Source organism: Planococcus citri, chromosome 4, assembly GCF_950023065.1.
Source record: "Planococcus citri chromosome 4, ihPlaCitr1.1, whole genome shotgun sequence".
NCBI classification, from domain to species: Eukaryota; Metazoa; Arthropoda; class Insecta; order Hemiptera; family Pseudococcidae; genus Planococcus; species Planococcus citri.
The window spans coordinates 35834434-35856400 of record NC_088680.1 but is presented as its reverse complement, the minus strand read 5'-3'; the positions used below and the strand labels follow the sequence as shown (position 1 = coordinate 35856400).

Sequence of the window (21967 nt, the reverse complement as noted above, 5' to 3'; positions counted from 1 at the left end):
TTGCGTGCACATTTTGAGACTCGTAGCTCCACCATTCATAGTTGAGAGAGGACGGAAATGATGTTGAAATGAAAAACATCATAAAAATGACTGCTTGTGAGAATATCATTTAAATATGTTTTCGGGCATTCAACTCCCCCCCCCCCTCCTGCTACTTTCTCAAATTCGTTTCAACTTCTAATACTTGTAACTGACTAGAATAAAGCGTTCACTTCAGTTTTTCAATTGAATAAATTCCGTAATACAGAGTGTTGACTGTTTTCAAACATTTCATGGCATATACATATTAATTAACCTCTTCTCTAGATGAGTCACAAAAAAATTCTGAAAAATTTTCCACGAAGTAACTTAAGTATTGCCTGATGAATTAAGAGAATTGGGTGCAAATTTTTCAAGAGAAAAACAGCAGAATCTGTTTGAACTAGTTACTGCAGAATGAATAATGATCAATTATGTTGTCATTTTTGATTAACGAAATTTCCTAATTAAAGATGAAAATTATTGCTAATTGAACACCCTAATGTGAACTGTACGTCACCATATCGTTTTAAATGGGTTGCCTTAAGGTTGCCCAATCACTTTTTCCAAAGGAGCTAGGATTGCACGAATCACAAAGCATTCATGTCAATTATAGTAGGCCAGGGATTTTAATATATTTTATCAAGGAAGGGAGAGGGGGTAAACCCGGTTTTTGGGCATGCAAAAATCAAAATTTAAGATAATTTTCTGAAACCCTCTCATATAATATAAGATATTTTCATGAACAAAAGGGTAAAATTACTGCTCGAGTGAAGCGAGAGGGAAAATTTTTCAAAAAATTAGTGCAAAAAACGAAAAAATCGTTCATTTTTATAATGTGTTATGTTCAATTTGTATTCGCAAAGGGGGACAACCGCCCCAACTGTCCTCCCCCCTTGGCTACATCACTATTTTAATACACAACTTCGTACAACGAAACTCAATTGGAGTCTAGATAATATGAACTGGTTTCAACCTGACGCTTGCTTCTTCGGAACCAATAATTCGACATAAGATCCTCATAAATTCCGTACCAGTTGCATCGTCCTAAGGAAATATTCTCCACCCTGAGAATAGCTCGCTTTTTTCCACTGCAAAGATAAGACGGGCATCTCTACGAATTCGTTAAATTTTCACATCGACGCGTAAAAAGTCGAACTACGTGCTAATTTCTAACAACCGACTCGACGTAGATGTTCGTGCATTTTGCAAATGAAAACTGCGCAATCTCCTTATCAAATCAGAAAGGTGAAGTTTTCGAGAAAATTCCATTGCAGTTTGAATAATGCACGTTTGCAACAACTTGAGAAGAAAATGTGATCGGAGGATCGCTTGAGCACGTGCTATAGCACGGCCAATAACCTAGCCCACCATCAGAGCCATCAGAGGTACGGTAAGTGAGTAGTGAACGACTGAACGCATTAAAATTCTCATATTTGCTAAATGAGAGGAAACTATCGAGTATTGGAAGCGATAGGAATGAGATGATGATTCATTTGAAAATCACCCGTAACGTAATTAGTCGTACCTACATATTTAATCGAAATATTTTATAGTTACTTATGTACATACATGTCTTTCTTCTATTGCTTACATACTCGTATGTAGATACCAAAGTACAATATTGGTAGCTGAAGTGACGATGAACGCGTAATTTCAACATTTCAAAACTCGAAAACGGGTTTATAAACCGTCTTCATGATTAATTGTTTGCGATTAAAAATTTAGTCAAAAGAATTGATTAAATTCTTAATCTACAGGCGTCATCATGATTTCTGACGTATAAATGCTACGTACGTGAAAAAGTTTATTATTTTGTTTTTTGATGGGATTTTCCCGCGTTGATTGATAAGTGCTTTTTTATCTAGAAAAAAACAAAATCCCTGAGGAACGACCATTTTTATTTTAGTTACCTATTCCTTACGTCTCCTTCATCCTGTAACTTATGAACATCCCAGTCGGCGCTACGATTATGTCTATGAATTTTGCCCAAATTGGGTCCATCAGGCGTAGGTAGCCTATAATTTGGTGGAAGAATGAAAAAGTTTGATTGAAAATGACATTGAATAAAAAATTTACATGTTCGAATGATTAAAGGCAGTGGAGAGTGAATGAATATAGAAAAAAAACCGGAGTCTCCCAAACAGTTCGTTCATTTGCTCCTTCAATATTCAAGTATAGATGTACATTGTAACTCTCTCTTTTGACGGATGGTATATTTTTGGACCTTAGGGGAAATATTTGCGCACCTACGTGTTTCATACATTATATTGGATTTAGTAACGAATGTTAATCGACATCCGACCGAAAAATGATTATAAATGGTACAATTTAGTAATTCAGTTCTCCTTTTGCAACTACGGTAACGAGAGAAGTATTTTCACTGACAGAAAAATTTCTGAGCCGAGCAAAGCTAAATCGAAAGAACTTACAAAAATATATCACCAGTTAAAATTTTAGGAAATAAAATACATTGTACGATCTTAGGCAAACTTTTAATTTTAAAAGTCAAATTTAGGCCAAATAAGACGTATAAGAAATAATTAAAATTTAAAACTCGAATATTTCGATGAAAATACTTCTTCTGGAAATTATTGAAAATTTCGGACCCATTTCATCACGATTGATGTATATCATAAAATTTCAACAAATAATTCACCCAACTTGAGATTAGAACGAGACAGACAGACAGACAGACAAACGATGAAAATTATTGAAACAGAAGACGATTCGAAGTAATTTTATGCTATATACAAAACTCTCTAGGCGAGTTACAAAAGTAAAAATATACAACGTAAACAATATCTCAAAACAAAACAAAAATACAGAACGCTTCTTAGTGAAAGCCAGACCATGACCCACGCTGCATTTACAACACTACACATAGCAAAGATCATCACAAAATCACTCAATTTTGAATCGAGCTTTCAATAACCTGATTACCCAAAACATCGAATTCGACGTTAGCCAAAGCCCAATCATGATGACAAATCTCCAACGCTTCCCATTCGGCTTTAAACGCCATTTTCGGATCGATCGGCGGAGTCGGTCCCATACCTCCAATCTGCATCATTCCAGGAGCAAAATCTTGCTCAGCAGCAGCATTATTCTCGCCTAGCACCAAAGAATAAACATTTCTTAACCCGAAAACGTTCAAGAAATACCACGAAGCCGATGAAACCCACGACGCATCCAACGATATCAATTCTATGCCTCTTTGTAACATCGGTTTGAATCGTAAAGTCAACGGGAATGGTACTTTGGTGGTAACGAATCCGGAAAACATCCAATTAATCCAGCCACCGATTACTATCATCGGCAGTACGTTGGTTATGTTACCTTTCAGCATTTCTGTCATGAGAGTAGGATCTGTCATCGGATTCGGAGGCTGAGCGTTTTTACGTTGCGATTTGAAGTATCCGGTTTCTTCGTGGTTGAAGAAATGCTTCCTCATGTAGAATCCTTGTTTAGATAAATACTTGCCGTTCTCTCGCAGCATTCGGGCTCGTATTAGTACCTGATTATCTTGTACTTGAGATAATTCGGATTTCTTTTGGGTGACTATCAGCAACGACACGTAATGCCTGACAACTCCGACTAGAAATGTAATCACGACGATTGGTAAAAAGACCCAGAAACGGATATGCGGGTCTAGGAGTAACTCCGCCATCGTATCGAGTGTTCAGTGATCAAAGATGACTAGAATTTTCACAATGAATCTTGACCAAGCTGCGAAGAAAACAGATCAACGTGAGAACTAAAGAGTGAGATTTGATCGAAACACATTTACAATATGATTGATGAGAGAATATACAAACTTTTAACATACCTTCAGCATGTCAATTATCTTATGGGTAGTTTAAAATTAACTCGAATTCATAATTTATATTAGAAATAAACTAACTTTTCCGCAAAATTCGTCAAATCACACAAAACTCAACAAATTTGCAAAGGAATAAAATTGATAACAGTTTAGTCGCAGTGTGGCAGCAACAACAACGAAAAAAATACCCAAACGCAGACCGCACTGCAACGAAGTTTATTTTTTCACCGCCTACGTGCGCTGCAAGCATCGACAATTTTTTTTTAAATTTTAATCAATTAATAAAACCTGGGCTTAAATTAAATTAAAATTAAAACCACCACAACCATTGTTTTTCAATTAGTTTTAACTTAACCACTACTACTACAACCATTTCAACTTCTTTTTATACATTTCAAAAATAACAACAACAAAAAACCAATATATCGGAAAAAAAATTGGATTGAAAAAACCAAAACCACCAATAAGTTGTGTTATTTGAAGAAAACCACAACCACAAGAACCATTTCAATTTTCAAATGTAACCATATCCAAAAACAACCAATTCATGAAATGTTTTTTTTTTTAGTTTCGGTGATTTTTTTCAATTTTTCCAGACCAGAGATGGAAATTTTCTGTTTTCTGGTCTAAAATCAGACATTACTCTTACTCGTACCTTAATTTGTTTTTCGGTAAATTTATTTGAAAATTCAAAATTTTTCTGATATCAAAACCACCATAACCATCAGAACTATTTGAAAATTTGAAATGGTTTTTCATATCAAAAACCACCACTACCTCAAAAAAAAGTATTATTAGAAAACCAAAACCACATCAACACCATATTAAAAAAGTTGAAACCATTTCAAAACCAGAACCAGAAAAACTGTGATTGAAAAATCAAAACCAATTCAGAAACCATAACCAAAAACCATTATTTTTGAGTCCTTTAAAAACCACCTACCACAACAACAAATAAAATCCACATGGTTTTATTTTAAGCCCTGAATGAAACTGGAAAAAGTAAAAACGATTAAATAAAAACTGATGTGAAAAATCATGGAGAACATTATAGAATATTAGCAAAACAAAAATAATCAAATCAAAATCAAACTTCAAAGTTCAAAAAAATTGCAGGATTTGCAGGGATGTGATGTGCCTTTACAGTTGTTACATGATCACCACTTCAAACAAAATATAGAAAATGGAATGAAATATTTTCAAATGAATTGTGCGAATTAATAAAGAACAGAAGATTGGCACAAAAATGAAAAATCGTTTAAAATGAAAAATCACTAAAATTGATGAAAGAGCATCGCGAGTAATGAGCGACGAATCTAGTCGTCAATTTTGGACTCTGATCATTTTCTTTATTCTCGAAATACATCATGAAAAACGCCATACTATGTACATCATCAACCCGAGTTTGTACCAAATTCAATATCGACTCGAAATACACCTCATATTGCAATTCCAGCAAAATTAGAACTCTTCGATTTTTTTCATCTACTCATTTTCATCAGTGATGTGATTATTTTCAAATTTGAAAACATGCATCTAACACGAGTAGGAGTACGAAAAAGTTCATTTTTTTTGCCAAAAATTACCAAAACGTTCCATTTTATATCAAAAAGTTGCAAAATTGTCCAAATTTTCTGACAAAAATTGACAAAAAATATCAATCTTTTATATTTTTTGGCAATAATTGCCAAACAAACCAGCTTCTTGCTGAAATTAATCAAGTCCTTCTCTTTAATAAAATTCTCGGTTTTTAAAGCGAAATTGCTACTAACATGAGTCTCACTTTTTCCCCTAAAATTACCCATAAGTCTCGCTTTTTTGCCAAAAATTCTCAAAAAGTTCTGCTTTCTTCTTTTCATAAAAGAATTGCTTAAAAATTTCGCTTATTGCACAAAATTGCTAAAAAAAATTGTAATAAGTTTCACTCTCTAAAAACTGTTCAAATAATTTTGCTAAAATTGTTAAATCTTGCTTTTTGCCAGAAATTGCAAAAATTCTTACTTTTAAGGGCTCAAGTTACCGAAGAAAAACATCGCTTATTTAATCAAAACGTTGCAAAACGGCCTAGTTACCTATACTTTTTTTTGGCAAAAAAATACACATCAAATGTTTCTTAATTAATTAGTGTCTATTTTGAACAATTGATAGTAATTTATTTGACAATAATTTTGACCATCTTTCATGAATTGTGCTCATTGAATGAAAATTAGGTGATTTGTTTCTCTCGTATCTTGAAATGTTTTATAGTCAGCATCGAAGTGTCCATATTTGAGGAAAACATCTCAACATCAAAATAAAATAAATTGATGGTGCATAAAGAATAAATCTGACATGAAATGTAGCATGAAATCTAATCTCACGAATGAGTAATATTCAATATGTACACGTATCTATGTTGATTACATTTTCGATGATTGAGCCACACTAACCTAGTTCACATGAGAGATAACCAAAATTATGCAATTTTCTTATCAATTCATCAACGAATACATAAATACACAAATAAAATGCATAAGTTTGTTTAATAATTGGAGTATATCTGAAACTGAAAATAACTTTCGCTACAGAACGTAAACATTAAAACTGAAAGTATATGTTCTTCGAATTAAAAAAAAAAAACTTTAACAAAAATCGGGAAATTTTATTCAAATAATTGTCTTTAGAAAAAAAGAAAGTAACTTAAAAAACAAATAATACGTCAACAAAATGTACACGCCGGATATATTTTAAAAAAATCGTATTCTGCGAAGTATACAACGAGAAAAACTTCATTTCGATATCATAAAATCACTAGGTATCTTAAATGATTAACAAGAAAAAAAAATAATAATAAATTACACGATCGACTCGTTACGCGTTTTTTAAAATGTATTGCTTAAAAAAAACACAACGAAGGAATGAATTTAATTTTTTGTACATTCTAAGAAGCGCTAAAGTGCAATAAGTTACTTCTTTAAGCTTCCGGTGGAAAATTTACATAAGACAGTAAGTTTATATAGAGTATGGTAACAAAATTATCGGTCCACGAAACCAATTGCGTGTGTAATTAAGCGTTCAATAATTTCTTGGTAGCTGAAACTACATCTTCGACTGAGGGCAGAGCTGCAACTTCTAAAGACTTGGTATAAGGCATGGGAACGTCAGCACCGGTAACTCTGATTACGGGAGCGTCTAAATAGAAGAATAATTCGCTTTCCATAACTCTAGCGCTAATTTCGGACGATACGCCGCATACTGGCCAGCCTTGTTCGATGGCTACGAGATGATTGGTTTTTTGAACTGATTTCGCGATAGTTTCAAAATCTAAAGGTCTAATTGTTCTGAGATTGATAACTTCGGCGCTGATTCCTTGACTAGATAGTAATCTGGCGGCGTCTAAGGCTACTTCGACTCCTTTAGAATGCGATACTAAAGTTACATTATTACCAGCTACTTCTACCTTAGCTTTGCCAATAGGTAATACGAAATCTTTAGAGAGAGCTTCGTCAGACATCGGGTACTGAACACCGTACAACAACTCGTTCTCCAAAAAGACGACAGGATCTGGGTCTCGTATGGCTGCTTTCAACAAACCTTTACAATCTTCCGAATTGTAAGGTGAGATTACCTTTAAACCGGGGCACTGAGCGTACCATGCAGCGAAACATTGCGAATGTTGAGCAGCGACACCTGCAGCAGCTCCATTTGGTCCACGAAACACAACAGGTACGTTGACTTTGCCGGCCGACATGTAGAATGTTTTGGCCGCAGAGTTGATGATTTGATCGATAGCTTGCATAGCGAAATTGAACGTCATGAATTCGCAAATTGGTCGTAAACCGTCCATCGCAGCTCCGACAGCAATTCCTGCGAAACCCATTTCGGTAATAGGGGTATCGATAACTCGCCTGTCACCGTATTTCTTCCATAATCCTCGGGATACTTTGTAAGCACCGTCGTACTGAGCTACCTCTTCGCCGAGTATGAATACACGTTCATCTTTCTCCATTTCTTCGTCCATAGCGGCGTTCAAGGCATCTCGAACAGTCATTTGTTGAGCTGATAGAATTCTACTGGTGCTGAAGAAACGGCAGAGTACACCTTTACCTGATTTCAGCGTGTTCGACGATAGAGCTGACATTTTGAGGGTTGTGGATTTCGAACTTTCACAGACGGCACTTGTCACCAAAAAATGATGATTATAAAGATGAACGTGTATCCACGCGAAAATTAGTAATAATACTAATAATTCTTGAATGTGATCCAAGTAACCTCCAACTTTTTAATCGACCTTGCAAAATTTGATAAGTTATGTTATCTATTTTTGAAAATTTTATCATTTTTGTAACGCAAACGGTGCGATTGCGAATAAAGATGACATTTTTTTGTAACGCAAATGATGCCATCCTCCCACTAGCGCTTTTCAAGGAGTTTTATTCAACTATTTCATTCCTCAAATTAATCAAATATTTTACTTTTTTATTTTTTCAAAAAAATTTCGTCATCATTAATTCTGATTGACATTGACAAATTGAGTCCTTCTATTTTTAACGTTTTTACTTTTCAGTAATCTCTGAATTCTGGTAGAAAAAAGTTGAAATTTTTATAAAAAAGCAAGGGATTTTTTTTTTAGGTAATCAAGAGAGGAGGAAGGAGGAGACCAAAAAATCAGGGCTTGAAAACCGGATAGATATCGCTCTCAGTTTTGGTTTCGGTTTTATGTTTTTTGAAAAAGTAAAGGTTTCGGTTTTGGTTTTGGTCAGGGATGGAAGAGCCTTGAATTCAGGGCTCCCGCTCTTGGCTCTGGCTCAGCTCCCCGCAAGTTTCAGCTCTGGCTCGCTCTTGGCTCTTGGCACTTTTTCTTTACATGAGCTCTTTGGCTCCTTGCTCGCTCCTCAATTCTTTCCGACTCCGCTCTTTGACTCTCGGCTCCCTCTTCCAATTTCTCAGCTCCCACTCCAGCTCCAGCTCTGGCTCTTGGCTCTTTAAATTAGAGTTCAAAATTCGTGAAAAACGATGAAAAAAATGAAAATACACTGCATTTATTTTCATTTCATTTCTCAATGAGGAAAAAAACTTGGAAATTCTTCATTTTCTTCACAAATGTGACTTAAAGGTTGAATTTTTGATAAAATTGTGCGCATTTTTCAACTTTTTTCTCTACTTTTAGGGAGCCAAAGAGCCTGAAAAATTTTGTGGGCTCCCACTCGGCTCTGGCTCTTTCCAGGTTAAAGACTCCTTATGATGATGGCTCTCTTGAGTAAAATAAGGAGCTCTTTTGCAAGAGAGCTCTTGATGTTTTTCTGCACTTTCATTTATTTGGCTCTTGGCTCTGGCTCTAGCTCCTCAAAAAATCCGGCTCTTTCAGACTCTGGCTCCGGCTCGCTCCCGGCTCTTCCATCCCTGGTTTTGGTTTAGGTTTTTTGAAATATTATCTCTCTCGTTCCGGTTTTGCTGAAACGGTTTGATTTCAAAAGAATCGGTTTCGGTTTTGGTTTTGGTTTCGGTTTTTTCCTTTTTTCTCCATTTTTTAGAGGGAAGAAGGCCAAGAAAGTGATCACTTTTTCAAAAACTTTGTGTATGTGACTAGAAAGCGGCACTTTGGTAGTGCCAAATTTGTCAACTTTTTCATTTTTCAGGCCTTTTCACCTTTAGCATCAGTTTTTACTTTAATTTTACCAAAAATGCAGGCTAATTACCTGAAAAATTCCAAAACCAAAACCAATTCAGTTTTCAATCAGTTACACTCTCGGTTTTGGTTTTGAATTTGAGAAATAAACGCTCCTGGTTTCGGTTTTGGTTTTAGTTGTGGGAAAATAACGCTCCTGGTTTCGGTTTCGGTTTCGGTTTTGAGCAATTTTAATCGGTTTTTGGGGGTTTCGGTTTCGGTTTTGGTTTCGGTTTGCAAGCCCTGCAAAAAATTATGGTCTTTTTTTTGTTCTTTTGTTTTTCATTTTTTCTGGTTACAAATTGGTCATAAATCCACTTATGAAATTGGCACGTAGTTGAAGAATTTTAAAAATTGAATAGAGGACTAAGGAGTTATTCACATTGGTTCACCTTGCTCAAAAGAACATTTTTTTGTATTGTAAAATTTTTGAAATTTTCTTTAACCAAAAAAAATCAGTAACTAGCTCGGGTATGTGGAATTGTGGACTGCGAGTTAAAAAGGTTTAGAGAAATTAATAGAAGGTGCCACTAGTAACGCCAGTGCTTCTTTGAAGTAATTTTTAGTAAAAATGGTTACAAGTAGATACCTATGCCTATAACCTACCTGTAAATTTTTTAAAATGAAATTTAAGAATTCTCGATTCATATTTAAATTGTCCACCGTACGAATGATTTTTTTCAGGGATTTCCAGCCAGCCAATAGCTAAAAGCCAAAAGCCAATAGCTGATGCAAGCTAATGGTATTTAAGCCAATAGCCAAAAGCTGGCTTAATGAAAAATTGCCAGCCAATAGCTAATAGCCAAAAGCTAATGAACTTGGGAGTGATTTTCAAATTTTTCAATTTTTTAAAATTTTTTTCTCATTTTTTATTTTTTTTTTACTCGTGACTCACGTTTTACACTCACTGACACGACAGAAATGAAAATTGTCCTTTTAATAATCGTCTACACGTCATAACGAGTATTTTGAGGGGTCACATGTATTTTTGTTTTTGTAAGCCAAAAGCCAGCCAATCGCCAGCCAATGAAATTTTGCCAGCCAATAGCCAGCTTTATTTAAGCTAATGAAAATCAAGCTAAAAGCTGATAGCCAAAAGCTAATTGAAGAGCTCTATTCCAAAGTGGGTTAAGTCAAATTTTTTCATTTTTCATAAAACGCATTTGAAATTTTTGATGTAGAATTTGTTCTGTTCCTGAAGTGACACCAATTGTAGAAGGTTGATACATCCTTCCTCTCTTTGGACAAAAAAAATCGATCGTAGAAAAAGTTATTTTTTCGACCATTTTGCACCACTGAAGTTGAAAAATCAATGACTTAACCCACTTTGGAAATAAGAATCGCCGTAAGAATGGAATCTGCCGTTTTGAACCGTACAAACTGCACATTTCGTGTTTTTTTCTTCTGAAATTGGTCAAGTCTTCCTTTCACAACTTTGGACTGTCCAATACGAAGTTGAAACATCAATGACTTAACCCACTTTGGAAATAAGAATCGCCGTAAGAATGAAATCCGCCGTTTTGAACCCTACAAACTGCACATTTCGTGTTTTTTTCTTCTGAAATTGGTCAAGTCTTCCTTTCACAACTTTGGACTGTCAAATATGAAGTTGAAACATCAATGACTTAACCCACTTTGGAAATAAGAATCGCCGCACAGTGGGCCACAGACCCCCAAAAACGGCGATAATTCGGTTTCAACCCTCATTGATGTGATACGTCGAATAATACATTTTCGAGGTCGTAGAATTCGAATCTGCACTTATTTTTTTTGTAGGGGTGGGGGGTGAGGCGTGGGGAGCGGGAAAATTTGAAATGTTGCTTATATTATCGTGTAATATATCGATTAATATGTTTTCGAGGTCGTAGAGTTCGAATATGGAGTTATTTTTTGGTAGGGGTGGGGGGTGAGGCGCGGGGAGGAAGGAATTTCAAATTTTGCTTATATTATTGTGTAATATGTCGATTGATATGTTTTCGAAGTCGTAGAACTTGAATCTGCACTTATTTTGTTTGTAGGGGTGAGGGGTGAGGCGTGGGGGAGTGAAAAATTCCAAATTTACTTTTTGATGTTTTCTTATACCACTGATTTTTAAAGTTTGCAGTTTTTTACACAAAATCAGAACACATTTTGGAACAAAACTCATATAATCGCGCAATATCGTGTGTTCTCTTCTGCATAGTGATGTGTATTTAGGAGTAGTGTATATTATGTTTTAGCGATTTTTTGCCCGAAATTGCCCCATTGCTTTGCAGGTTCCTTTTTCTAATAAAAATACATCAATTTTCTTCAGAATTGCGGATATACCTATCGCAATTTTAAGATCGAAACATGATATACTCGATTCAATTTTGATTGAAATACATTATTTGAGTTATAAAATGATTTTTTCAAATCAACAATGAAAAAAACCTCAAAAACATGACAAACGGCATATTAAACGACACAATGAGCAAAATTCACCTCTCCACGCCTCACTTTTAATCCCTACCAAAAAAATAACTCCATATTCGAACGCTACGATCTCGAAAACATATTAATCGATATATTACACAATAATATAAGCAAAATTTGAAATTTTCTTACTCCCCACGCCTCACCCCCTACCCCTACAAAAAAAGTAAGTGCAGATTCGAATTCTACGACCTCGAAAACATATCAATCGACATATTACATAATAATATAAGCAAAATTTGAAATTCCTTCCTCCCCGCGCCTCACCCCCCACCCCTACCAAAAAAATAACTCCATATTCGAACTCTACGACCTCGAAAACATATTAATCGATATATTACACGATAATATAAGCAACATTTCAAATTTTCCCGCTCCCCACGCCTCACCCCCCACCCCTACAAAAAAAATAAGTGCAGATTCGAATTCTACGACCTCGAAAATGTATTATTCGACGTATTGCACATCAATGAGGGTTGAATGTTGAATCCGAATTAGCTGAATCTCACGCAGTGTTGACTTAACCCATTTTGGAAACCAAAAGTAATTTGACTTAACCCACTTGTGGGAAATAGTCATCGTAATTACGCGGTATTTACGTACACGCGCCTTCTCGATCTCGTGTATTCGATTCCCTGACTAGCGTTTATGTTCTCGAAGCGTTAAGATGTAATTTCAATGTTCCTTGTTAATTTTTATAATAAACGTTGTTATTTGTTGTTGACGTGCGTTAATATGTTTCCTACATATTCAGAAGTGGTCGGACCTGTGTCTCGTATGACATCGCTATCGTTACATTCGTTTTTGAAGTGTTGAAAGTTCTTGTGTTGTTCTCGATCACCCTCGAAAGCATGGCGGCATCGAAAAATACGATTCCAATTGATACGGTGAGTGAAATTGTTCGAGCGGCTAGCAGCGCTGTGCTATTGCCCAACATTCCACACTTTACCGGCGAAGTATCATCGACGGAAGCGAAACAGTGGCTGAACAGCATCGAAAACCAAGCAACCATTGCCGGGTGGAACAATATACAGAAATTAGAAGCAGCGAAGCGTTTATTGCTAAAAGCGGCCAAAACCTGGTATCTCCTGTCCGCAGACGATATCAAAACGTGGTATGACTTTCGACAGCAATTTTCCGAGACGTTTATCGGAAGCGAAACCAACGTAGTCGACAAGTGGGAGCGTTTTTCCCTCCGAGCCCAAAACGAAAACGAGTCACCGATCGAATACATCTTCGATAAGCTGCGGTTAGCTAAAGATGTCGGCGCATCAGTGACAGATTCGAAAAATGCGGTATGTTCTGGTTTTAAAAACGAGGAAATGGCCAACTTCCTACGTGTATACGATTATTCGAAAGCGGTGGATTGGACCAGACGTCTTCGTGAGTTCCAGTCAAGCAAACCATCGTTAAATCGTCCTTCATCGCCCAGTGATTCGTCATCTGACAACGATTCGAATTCCGAGGAGAAATCGAGTGGCTGCCTTTCTAACGTTTCTGAAAGCGGTCCATTTCAACGAGGAAAATCGTGTGTCGAGGACGACACACCGGAAAGGATGGCCGATTGTGGGAAATAGTCATCGTAATTACGCGGTATTTACGTACACGCGCCTTCTCGATCTCGTGTATTCGATTCCCTGACTAGCGTTTATGTTCTCGAAGCGTTAAGATGTAATTTCAATGTTCCTTGTTAATTTTTATAATAAACGTTGTTATTTGTTGTTGACGTGCGTTAATATGTTTCCTACACCACTTTGGAAAAATGTGAATTTTTAAAGGGCTGGCAACACTGATATGAGGTAGGTATGAAAGTTCTGATACCTATGTTTTGTAAGTACCTCTCTGAACTATTGGATGGCGGTGCTAACTCAATTTTTTTTAAATTTGACTTAACCCACTTTGGAATAGAGCTCTTCAATTGATGATTGGCTGGAAATCCCTGATTTTTTTACCCATTACCTACATTCATCAAAACGACAGATACCGTTGTAGGAGGAAAGCAAATGTTTATTCCAGAGTTTCAGTACACGTAAGAGAAAAACTTTGTGATACAATCCAGGTAATAAGTCAAAGTACACATATCAGAATAGACATAGAATTTTGAAATGTTGGGGGAAGCCACACATTTTTTCAGGCTGGAATTCAGTTTCGATATTAAAACAAAAAAAAAAAAATCATCGACGAGTAGATGCAGGAACAGTTTTTGCTCTAGGAGAAGATGCTCTCGGAGAAGCCGCTCTCGATGGAGATGGAGGTCTACGAGAGGTTGATCCAATGGATTGCTTTCGTTCGGTAGCGGTTGTACCTTTGGTGGTTAAAGGCGAAATAGTTGATCCATCGGAGACATTTTCAGAGACGCATTCGTAATAATCCTTTTCTAGAGCGGCGAGATTTTCTCTGGCATCCATGAATTCTTGCTCATCCATACCTTCGCCTAAATACCAATGAACGAAACACCTTTTGGAAAACATCAAGTCAAATTTGTAATCAATTCTAGCCCACGCTTCCGATATAGCTGTTGTATTGGCAACATTACACAGAGCCAAATGAGATGACGCCATGGTGTGATCTGGGAAATTGGCTGGCGGTTGAAAATTAATACCGACTTTGAATCCGGTCGGACACCAATTTACAAAAGGAATTTTACTTTGCTTGATGATCCTTAAAGATTTATTGATATCATTAGGTGGAATTACACCACGATAAAGAAGAACACACGCCATATATTTTCCCCGCGTAGGGTCGCATTTCAGTAGCTGATTGGATTGTTCGAAACATGCTCTAGTCACTTGTGAAATAGTAGTCCGGCTATGCGTAGCTTTATACGAGCTAAGGAACGGAGCATATGTGATCAAAGGAAAGTGTATTCTCGGAAATGGTACTAAATTAGTTTGAAATTCTGATAACTCCACATTTATAGACCCATCAAATCTCAACGCTGCTGTAAGCGACGATACTACTTGAGCTAAAATTCGATTTAAATTCACGTATGTGGGGTCTTCGACGTCCAATTTCAAAGAGCATATATCGTATAAAGCCTCGTTATCCATCAAAAACACGCAATCGGTCAAATCTATGCTACCGTTGGTTGAAAGTATCGCATTATAAGGTTCGACAGTAGCGGTTGATAACTGTAAACAAAAACAACTTGATAATTTTCTATGCACAAACACAGAAATAACTGCTTGCTTAAATGCATACTCGAGGTGATGGATAAATCACGAATTCGAGATGTTTTTTCTTAACATAATCTTCGTTCAATGTTTCTAAAATCAGTGTTGTTAAGCCGGAACCTGTACCACCGCCCATTGAATGGAAAAACATGAATCCCTCCAAACTATCACATAAATTACACTCTCGTCTAATAGCTTCTGAAACGGTCTTGATGACTTCCCGACCAATGGTATAATATCCGCGGGCATAATTGTTTGCTGCGTCTTCTTTACCCGAAACTAAACTACTAGGTCTAAATAACCATTTGTACTGATTGTTTCGGATTTCATCTGTAAATACCAAGTGCGAAAGAAAACATATTTAAAGTAAACGAAATCAGGTAAAGAGTCTACGTATGTATGTAGGTACTTATATTCTAAGAGATTATGGACTATTAACCGAAGTAAAATACGAGGACGTACCTATGACCAGAGGTTCCAAATCAACTAACACCGCTCGGGGAACAAATCTTCCAAAATCTGTCTCTTCGAAAAATGACCCGAACGAAATTTCCCGAGGTGGGCAAAACTCGGGCACGTCGTTTTTAAAACCATCTGGCCATAATCCGTGTTCTATACAATACAACTCCCAGCAAGCACTCCCAACTTGAATTCCAGCTTGACCGATATGTATCGAGATGATTTCTTGCTGAACAGCAAAAACATACCACACAAAATTAATAACTTCGTCAACTAATTAATTATTTAAAAAAATTAATTATATCAAAGCTATCGAAACAAAATGGCGGATATTGAAAAACAGAATGCAAATAGGTAATTATACAATAGCTGAATAGACAACAGAAATAATTTATGGTAACGCTTAAACACATTCAACAGAAATTGATAAGTATATACTCGTATGTAAAAATAGTGCAAAACGAGATCAAAAATATAAATATAGGTATATTTGACACTGAAATCATAATATTTGATTAATTTTATCGAAATAATCTAAATAATTAATTGTAACTTTACATACCATAAATTTAGAACTCTGTTTATGGAAGTCTTCCTGTGTAACTGAAGATAAACTCAATTTTTCTGTGTGAAATCTACATTAATACAGAAGGACAGCCACATATTTCTAATTTAATTTTTTCAGCGGATTCAAAAATCGATACGGAAAAAATTTGAATTTTAAAATAAAACAAATTTATTTTGCACTGCTTTGAAAAAAAAAAAAAAAACTATAAGCATACAGAGTTATGTTCATAATTTTTTTATGAAAAATACAAATAGTAACTTTTTTGAACAAAAACACTGGATTAGAATTTTAATAAGTACTTTTCTCATATGCAAGTACATTTTTTATAATTTTAAAATTTTTGCATGAATAATATACCTATGTACTTATTTAAGAAGAGAAACATATATATTTTGTGTTGGCCCTAAACAAATTATTGGGCCACTTTTTCAATATTTTAGACTTAAGTATGTGTTACGATGTTATTGCACTATTTAACATTAATTTTCTTGTACTTAATTTATTTACCTATCGGTATTAAAACTCACGTTTGTTGTTTTGTTGTATTTTCGTAATAAATTTTTAAATGTTTCGCGCATAATACCTGTTTATTGTGTTCTGTTCAATGTTCATAAGTATATGAGTAGAACATTTAAACTTTTATTTCTTATAAGAATTAATAATTTTCAAGGTAGACATTTTTCTAATATTTACTCCTTTTATTAGCGCATAAATGAAATAATACAAATATAAGTTCGGCAATTTCCATAACAATCTCAATACAACATAAAATTACTTCCAATCTCAAAACTTTCAGTTGAATTAATGTAATGTATAAAATGCCAATTAAAGATGGAATGATGAGTAACAATGAAACAATAATGTATGTGTTTCTTCCTGTCAAGTTACCTTTTCGTCCTGCGTGTATCCTGCAAAGTTGAATCGAGCAATAGAATTTGAAAATTAGTCCATCTATGAGTATTGCGTCCGTTGAATAAGGCAGATGGCTAATTTTGAAAAGGTATAGCACCACTTCCGCAATGATGAAAACGATAAAATAATTATAATTCAAGTACAGTAACACTTCAAATGGCAATGACGAATGAACCATGATTGTTTCAGCATTTAAATTTACCGAGTAATCATTCAAAAAATTATATTCAATGTTATTTCTAATCTGGATGTTTATTGTTACATGACTCGGTTGCTATAGTAACGTCTGTGCCACTAGATCAAGACGTGATCCTTCCCGCTATTTTGAAACACTCAGCGAAAAACAAATCAGCACTTTCATACAAATTTGAATTTTGAACTCTTTTTTTTCAATATTTTACCTACCTATCTTCTACTTTTACCGACAAAAGAAACATTCTTAAAATAATACGTCTCCTACTCCTAGTTAGAATTTCATAAATATTTTTATGCAGACAATGATGACCGAGTGGCCAGCTTAAAAGTGATTGAACCGTGACACCAGTTCAGTGATAGCAATATGCAGTTGTCTGTTGCTATTGGTAACGGAGAATGACAACAGTAACTTTACGTACCTACTCTTGAGGTACCTGAAAACTAAACAGAAAATCATGAAGTAGACAACGCGAACGAACGAAATGTAATAAATTCATTATCAATTTAAAAACAGTATGATAATCAAAACCATAGAATATGAGATTCAAAATATCTGTTTTCAAACAATCAGATACAAACGAACCGTTATGTGCAGTAGGGTGGAATTTATCAGAGGAAGTATTTTCTTGCGGGTACGTTTATTGTGTTTATTTTACTAAATCAGATGAAAATCGATTAAAATTATTTTTCTATTTTTTTTTTGTAGAGATGATAGAGTCCTATTGAAATGGAATCTATTCACCAAAGACTCGATAAAATTGTACGATTTTCCAGAAAACGCGTACCCCATAGATTTACATTGTTTTGTAAGAAATCAAGGAGGATTGAAGAGACAGAAAGTGGAACAAATTTTACTCACCTCAGCTGATGGTATTATTTCAGAATTATTTTTACTATTCGTTGGGGATTTTTTTAGGTATAGTTTTGATGTTTTATTTGACTGTAGGAAAATTTCATATTATTGGAAAAAATGGGAGGACTGAAAAAACTGCAGATGCTCATCGAGGAGCTGTACTCGTTGGAAAGTGGAGCTCTGACGGATCGAGTTTACTAACAGGTTAAGTGGTTAACAAACACGTCTTATAGGCTATTATATTTTGAAATCCATTTTTTTTTTTTTTTAAATCAACTAGGTATGGATGAGAATTATTGACGATATTTTTTTTAGGCGGAGAAGATGGTCAAATAAAAATTTGGTCTAAAAGTGGAATGCTTCGATCCACCGTTGTACAAGAATCAACTCCAATCTATAGTGCAGCTTGGAGTCCAGACTCGAATCAAATTCTCTACACCAGTAATAAGATGTTGATTATTAAAACCCTATCTGGAAATGTGAAATCGAATCGGGTTCGTGAAAAACTTTTCTCACTGTAACAAATGGCTTCATAATGATGATGTTGATCTGTAAATTTATATTTTTAGTGGAAAGCTCACGAAGGGTTGATTCTGAAAGTATCATGGAATAGCAATAACAATCTCATCGTTTCGGGATCAGAAGACTGTAGATATAAAGTACATAAATACAATGATAATAAAAATGAAATCATTTCCAATGAAAATGAAAAATGATTTATATTTTTATCGGTTTTAGGTATGGGATACTTATGGACGTCAGTTGTATTCTAGTGTTGTCCATGATTACCCAATTACGTCTTTGGACTGGGCACCTAGCGGTGATTTATTTGCCATTGGATCTTTCAATACGTTACGATTATGTGATAGAGCTGGGGTGAGATTTTTGCTCTTCATATTTAAATTCATTACCAACTTCATAAATCAGCGTCATAATTTTCTTGTTTTAATTAGATACCTACACTTCCACTTTTAATTTTTTTTTAAAAATCCAATTGAAATTTTATGTGTCATAAATCACTTGAATGCAGCACTTACCTACATTGGAAATTTTTTCTGCTCTACAGTGGTCTCATTGCTTGGAAATGCCGAACAGCGATAGCATTTATAGTATTTCTTGGTCAAGTGATGGCACACAAGTTGCTTGTGCTTGTGCTAACGGTAATTTACTCGTGGCTCACATCATAGAAAGGTATTGCTTTCAATCTGTAAAATATTTTTTTCATTTCATTAATTAAAAATATTCACTTACTTATTTACTGAAATTATTATGCACTAAATTTTCTAATTTTTGATAGGTACTTAGAATATTTCAATGGTATACCTACTCACTTGAGAAATATGTGCAATGATTCTATGAACGATTATTTAATTACAGGCGTTACGAATGGTTAAATTATGAATTACTTGTCACCAGCAGAAAATGCTTGCAAGTTAAAGATATAAGTGGCGAAGTTATGGAGAAATTGGATTTTCCCGAAAGAATCATTCACGTAGTGATTCGTTACAAAAGAATAGTTGTAGCTACCCCTACACAATGTCATATTTTCAATGTGAATAATTTCAATACTCCTCACATCATGGAATTAAAAGAAGGATGTGTAATGATTATTCTTATGGCTGAAAAGTACGTCGATCACCTTTTTTTTACTGATATAGGTACCTACGTATGTAAATGTCTTGAAACAAATACTTATTTGATGATTTTTTGCAGAGTGTTTGCTCTAGTGGAACCTAGCTCTGTAAATATCTATTCATACGATGGAAGGAATGCATCGACTCCAAAATGGCCTAATATGCTGTGTGATTTAATCAGCGATGACATGATATCATTAAGTAATGACACATTAGCAATAAGAGATCAAATTGATGATAAAGGTAAATATTACTTACAAAGTTGTTTTTTTTTTTTTTTTTGAGACGTGTTGATGAATATTCAAGTTGAATATTTTTTATTCCAGTGATTCATTTATTGGAAATCGGCTCAAGTGTAAATCCACCTCCTTTCACCCATAAAATTGGTGTAACTGATTTAGCTCTAAATCAAGCCGGATCCATACAAAATAGGCAATTGGCATTTATCGATAAAAATAGAGATTTGTATATTTTATCAGTGCCTACAAAAGCAGGAATTTCTTCATCGAGGAAAATTGATAAATTAGGTTAGTTTTCAATACTGTATCAGAGTAGGTATCTTAATAATTTTAAATTTTAATAAAGAATTTTTTTAAATTTTTTCCCCCGAAGGAATAATGGTACAGTCCATATTTTGGAATCACGATTACAATACTTTGGCAGGTATTCAGGAAACTACACTAACTGTTTGGTACTATCCCGGTATCGTATTCGTTGATCCTCGTTTACTTCGTAGATCAACTTTAGTAAAAGATACGAGGTATTATTTTTTCCACGCGATATATTTTTTTTACTAAACTCATTGTTCAAGATTTTAATGGCTTGAAATTTTTCAGTGAATTTGGAAGAAATCCCAGCATAGTTAATTTTATACGAAACCATGTAAATATTCGTAGATCGGATGGATCTTTGATCAACAGCTGCACATCGCCTTTTATGTCAATTTTACATTCTTATGGTACTACGAACAATTGGAAAAACGCTTTGAAATTATGTCGAAGTGTGAAGGTATGGCCATAATTATTATTGGACCAAAATACGTTGAAAAAATGATTTTTTTTATTACCTATCCGATGTTTTGCAGGACGAAATATTATGGACTTGCTTAGCAGGATTAGCAATTTTCGGAAAAGAGCTCGATACTGCAGAGGAAGCCTATGCTGCCATCGATTTACTCGATAAAGTTTCATTTATTCAATACATTAAAGTAAGATTTGTCATCAATGATCAATGAATAATCTTAAATCACTGATTGAATTTTACTAGAATTTTTTCAACAATATTTTCGTTTTGTAGACTATCAAAAATAAATCCATCCAAGCAGCAGAACTCGCTTTACTGGGTGGAAATACAGAAGATGCAGAGTCGATCTTGCTACAAAATGGATTAATTTTTCGGGCTGTTTATTTGAATATTTGTACTCATCGATGGCTAAGGTAATTTTTTTTCCTATAAAGAGATTAGAAATAATTAGTCTACAGTCAGATTCGGCAGAAAGTGTGCGGTTGATTGGAATTTTTGTTGCTCAGAAAATCCAGTGGCTTTTCACATACCACCTTCATGGGTCGAAAATTTCAGGAAACATGTTTTTTTTAAATTTCAACACTTTGGACTCAAAATTCTTCAAAAATGATTTCAAAAAATTCTCTTTAAAATATTTCAACTTCTCGTCGAATTTTAAACCGTTTTGAATATTTTGGGCCGTAAAAATGTCACCAAAATTCGACTTCCAGAGCCCTTTTATTCGAATTATTATTCAGTAAGTAAACATTATTATTTTGTTCTCTGTGCTGTAGAGCTTTGGAATTAGCTATGAAACATAAAACTCACGTTGATACAGTTCTTCTACATCGACAAAAGTATCTTCGATCCTTTGACAAGGTTGAAAAAAATAGTAAATTTCTTCAGTTCACCGAAGTGAGTAATTTTCATGTAAAATTAAAAAAGCACGAAAAACAATAAATAATAACTCATTATTTTCAAATTTTTCAGATGGAACTAGATGAGAATACGATTGAACAAAAAGTAAAATTAGAGTTTCAAAAAGAAAACACTGTTACAAGGTGAGCAGAAACCTACCTAATGCTCAAGCAATGGAATACCGAAACCAGCTTCGGAACTACGGTTTTAATGATATTCATCGTAAAATGATTAAAAATCATAAGAAATGTGCAGAAATACAATCTTTTGAGACAATAAAACGTACGCGAATCATTTTGTATTGAAAATTA

General features: G+C 34.7%; 5 protein-coding genes across 7 annotated transcripts in view; 1 reads left to right on the top strand and 4 right to left on the bottom strand.

The window, feature by feature from the left end:
• Oseg5 (intraflagellar transport protein Oseg5) overlaps positions 1 to 21967 on the top strand; it is a 26256-nt gene extending 4289 nt beyond the window's left edge. The window contains exons 1-16 of one of the 2 annotated variants that reach the window (XM_065361375.1): positions 17750 to 17881; positions 17956 to 18119; positions 18196 to 18306; positions 18418 to 18596; positions 18672 to 18761; positions 18841 to 18978; positions 19169 to 19293; positions 19480 to 19728; positions 19816 to 19979; positions 20063 to 20263; positions 20349 to 20496; positions 20573 to 20744; positions 20821 to 20943; positions 21033 to 21172; positions 21533 to 21653; positions 21729 to 21967. In XM_065361375.1, coding sequence (XP_065217447.1) covers positions 17787 to 17881; positions 17956 to 18119; positions 18196 to 18306; positions 18418 to 18596; positions 18672 to 18761; positions 18841 to 18978; positions 19169 to 19293; positions 19480 to 19728; positions 19816 to 19979; positions 20063 to 20263; positions 20349 to 20496; positions 20573 to 20744; positions 20821 to 20943; positions 21033 to 21172; positions 21533 to 21653; positions 21729 to 21803 — 2295 coding nt within the window. In that variant the 5' untranslated portion in view covers positions 17750 to 17786 and the 3' untranslated portion in view covers positions 21804 to 21967. Of the gene's footprint in view, positions 1 to 17749; positions 17882 to 17955; positions 18120 to 18195; positions 18307 to 18417; positions 18597 to 18671; positions 18762 to 18840; positions 18979 to 19168; positions 19294 to 19479; positions 19729 to 19815; positions 19980 to 20062; positions 20264 to 20348; positions 20497 to 20572; positions 20745 to 20820; positions 20944 to 21032; positions 21173 to 21532; positions 21654 to 21728 lie in introns of those variants that run through there. The other variant, XM_065361377.1, reaches the window with a different exon arrangement.
• Positions 2743 to 4001, bottom strand: LOC135843476 (ER membrane protein complex subunit 3-like). 2 transcript variants are annotated; one of them, XM_065361390.1, is made up of 2 exons: positions 3848 to 4001; positions 2743 to 3747 (listed from the first exon to the last, which is right to left on the bottom strand). In XM_065361390.1, exon 2 carries the CDS (start codon positions 3686 to 3688, stop codon positions 2927 to 2929), a length of 762 nt encoding a protein of 253 aa, XP_065217462.1. In that variant the 5' UTR covers positions 3689 to 3747; positions 3848 to 4001; the 3' UTR covers positions 2743 to 2926. The 2 variants fall into 2 exon arrangements, with proteins under 2 accessions (XP_065217462.1, XP_065217463.1); XM_065361391.1 differs by having other exon boundaries at positions 3837 to 3985.
• On the bottom strand, positions 6462 to 8120 carry LOC135843474 (pyruvate dehydrogenase E1 component subunit beta, mitochondrial-like). The gene has a single exon (XM_065361388.1). It carries the CDS (start codon positions 7959 to 7961, stop codon positions 6888 to 6890), a length of 1074 nt encoding a protein of 357 aa, XP_065217460.1. The 5' UTR covers positions 7962 to 8120; the 3' UTR covers positions 6462 to 6887.
• On the bottom strand, positions 13929 to 16346 carry LOC135843471 (tubulin alpha-8 chain-like). The gene is made up of 4 exons (XM_065361383.1): positions 16137 to 16346; positions 15578 to 15803; positions 15144 to 15445; positions 13929 to 15073 (listed from the first exon to the last, which is right to left on the bottom strand). The coding sequence occupies exons 1-4, from the start codon at positions 16137 to 16139 to the stop codon at positions 14117 to 14119; spliced, it is 1488 nt and encodes a 495-aa protein (XP_065217455.1). The 5' UTR covers positions 16140 to 16346; the 3' UTR covers positions 13929 to 14116.
• On the bottom strand, positions 16766 to 17232 carry LOC135843477 (transmembrane protein 216-like). Its single transcript, XM_065361392.1, has one exon. It carries the CDS (start codon positions 17230 to 17232, stop codon positions 16825 to 16827), a length of 408 nt encoding a protein of 135 aa, XP_065217464.1. The 3' UTR covers positions 16766 to 16824.

Bases quoted from the DNA above. Each gene is read 5' to 3' on its own strand.
- LOC135843476 (XM_065361390.1), bottom strand. From the start codon at position 3,688: ATGGCGGAGTTACTCCTAGACCCGCATATCCGTTTCTGGGTCTTTTTA.
- LOC135843474 (XM_065361388.1), bottom strand. From the start codon at position 7,961: ATGTCAGCTCTATCGTCGAACACGCTGAAATCAGGTAAAGGTGTACTC.
- LOC135843471 (XM_065361383.1), bottom strand. The intron at 15,446-15,577 runs GTACGTCCTCGT...TGGTATTTACAG, and splicing joins TTTGGAACCTCTGGTCATAG to ATGAAATCCGAAACAATCAG. The intron at 15,074-15,143 runs GTATGCATTTAA...TTTTGTTTACAG, and splicing joins TGATTTATCCATCACCTCGA to TTATCAACCGCTACTGTCGA.
- LOC135843477 (XM_065361392.1), bottom strand. From the start codon at position 17,232: ATGGTTCATTCGTCATTGCCATTTGAAGTGTTACTGTACTTGAATTAT.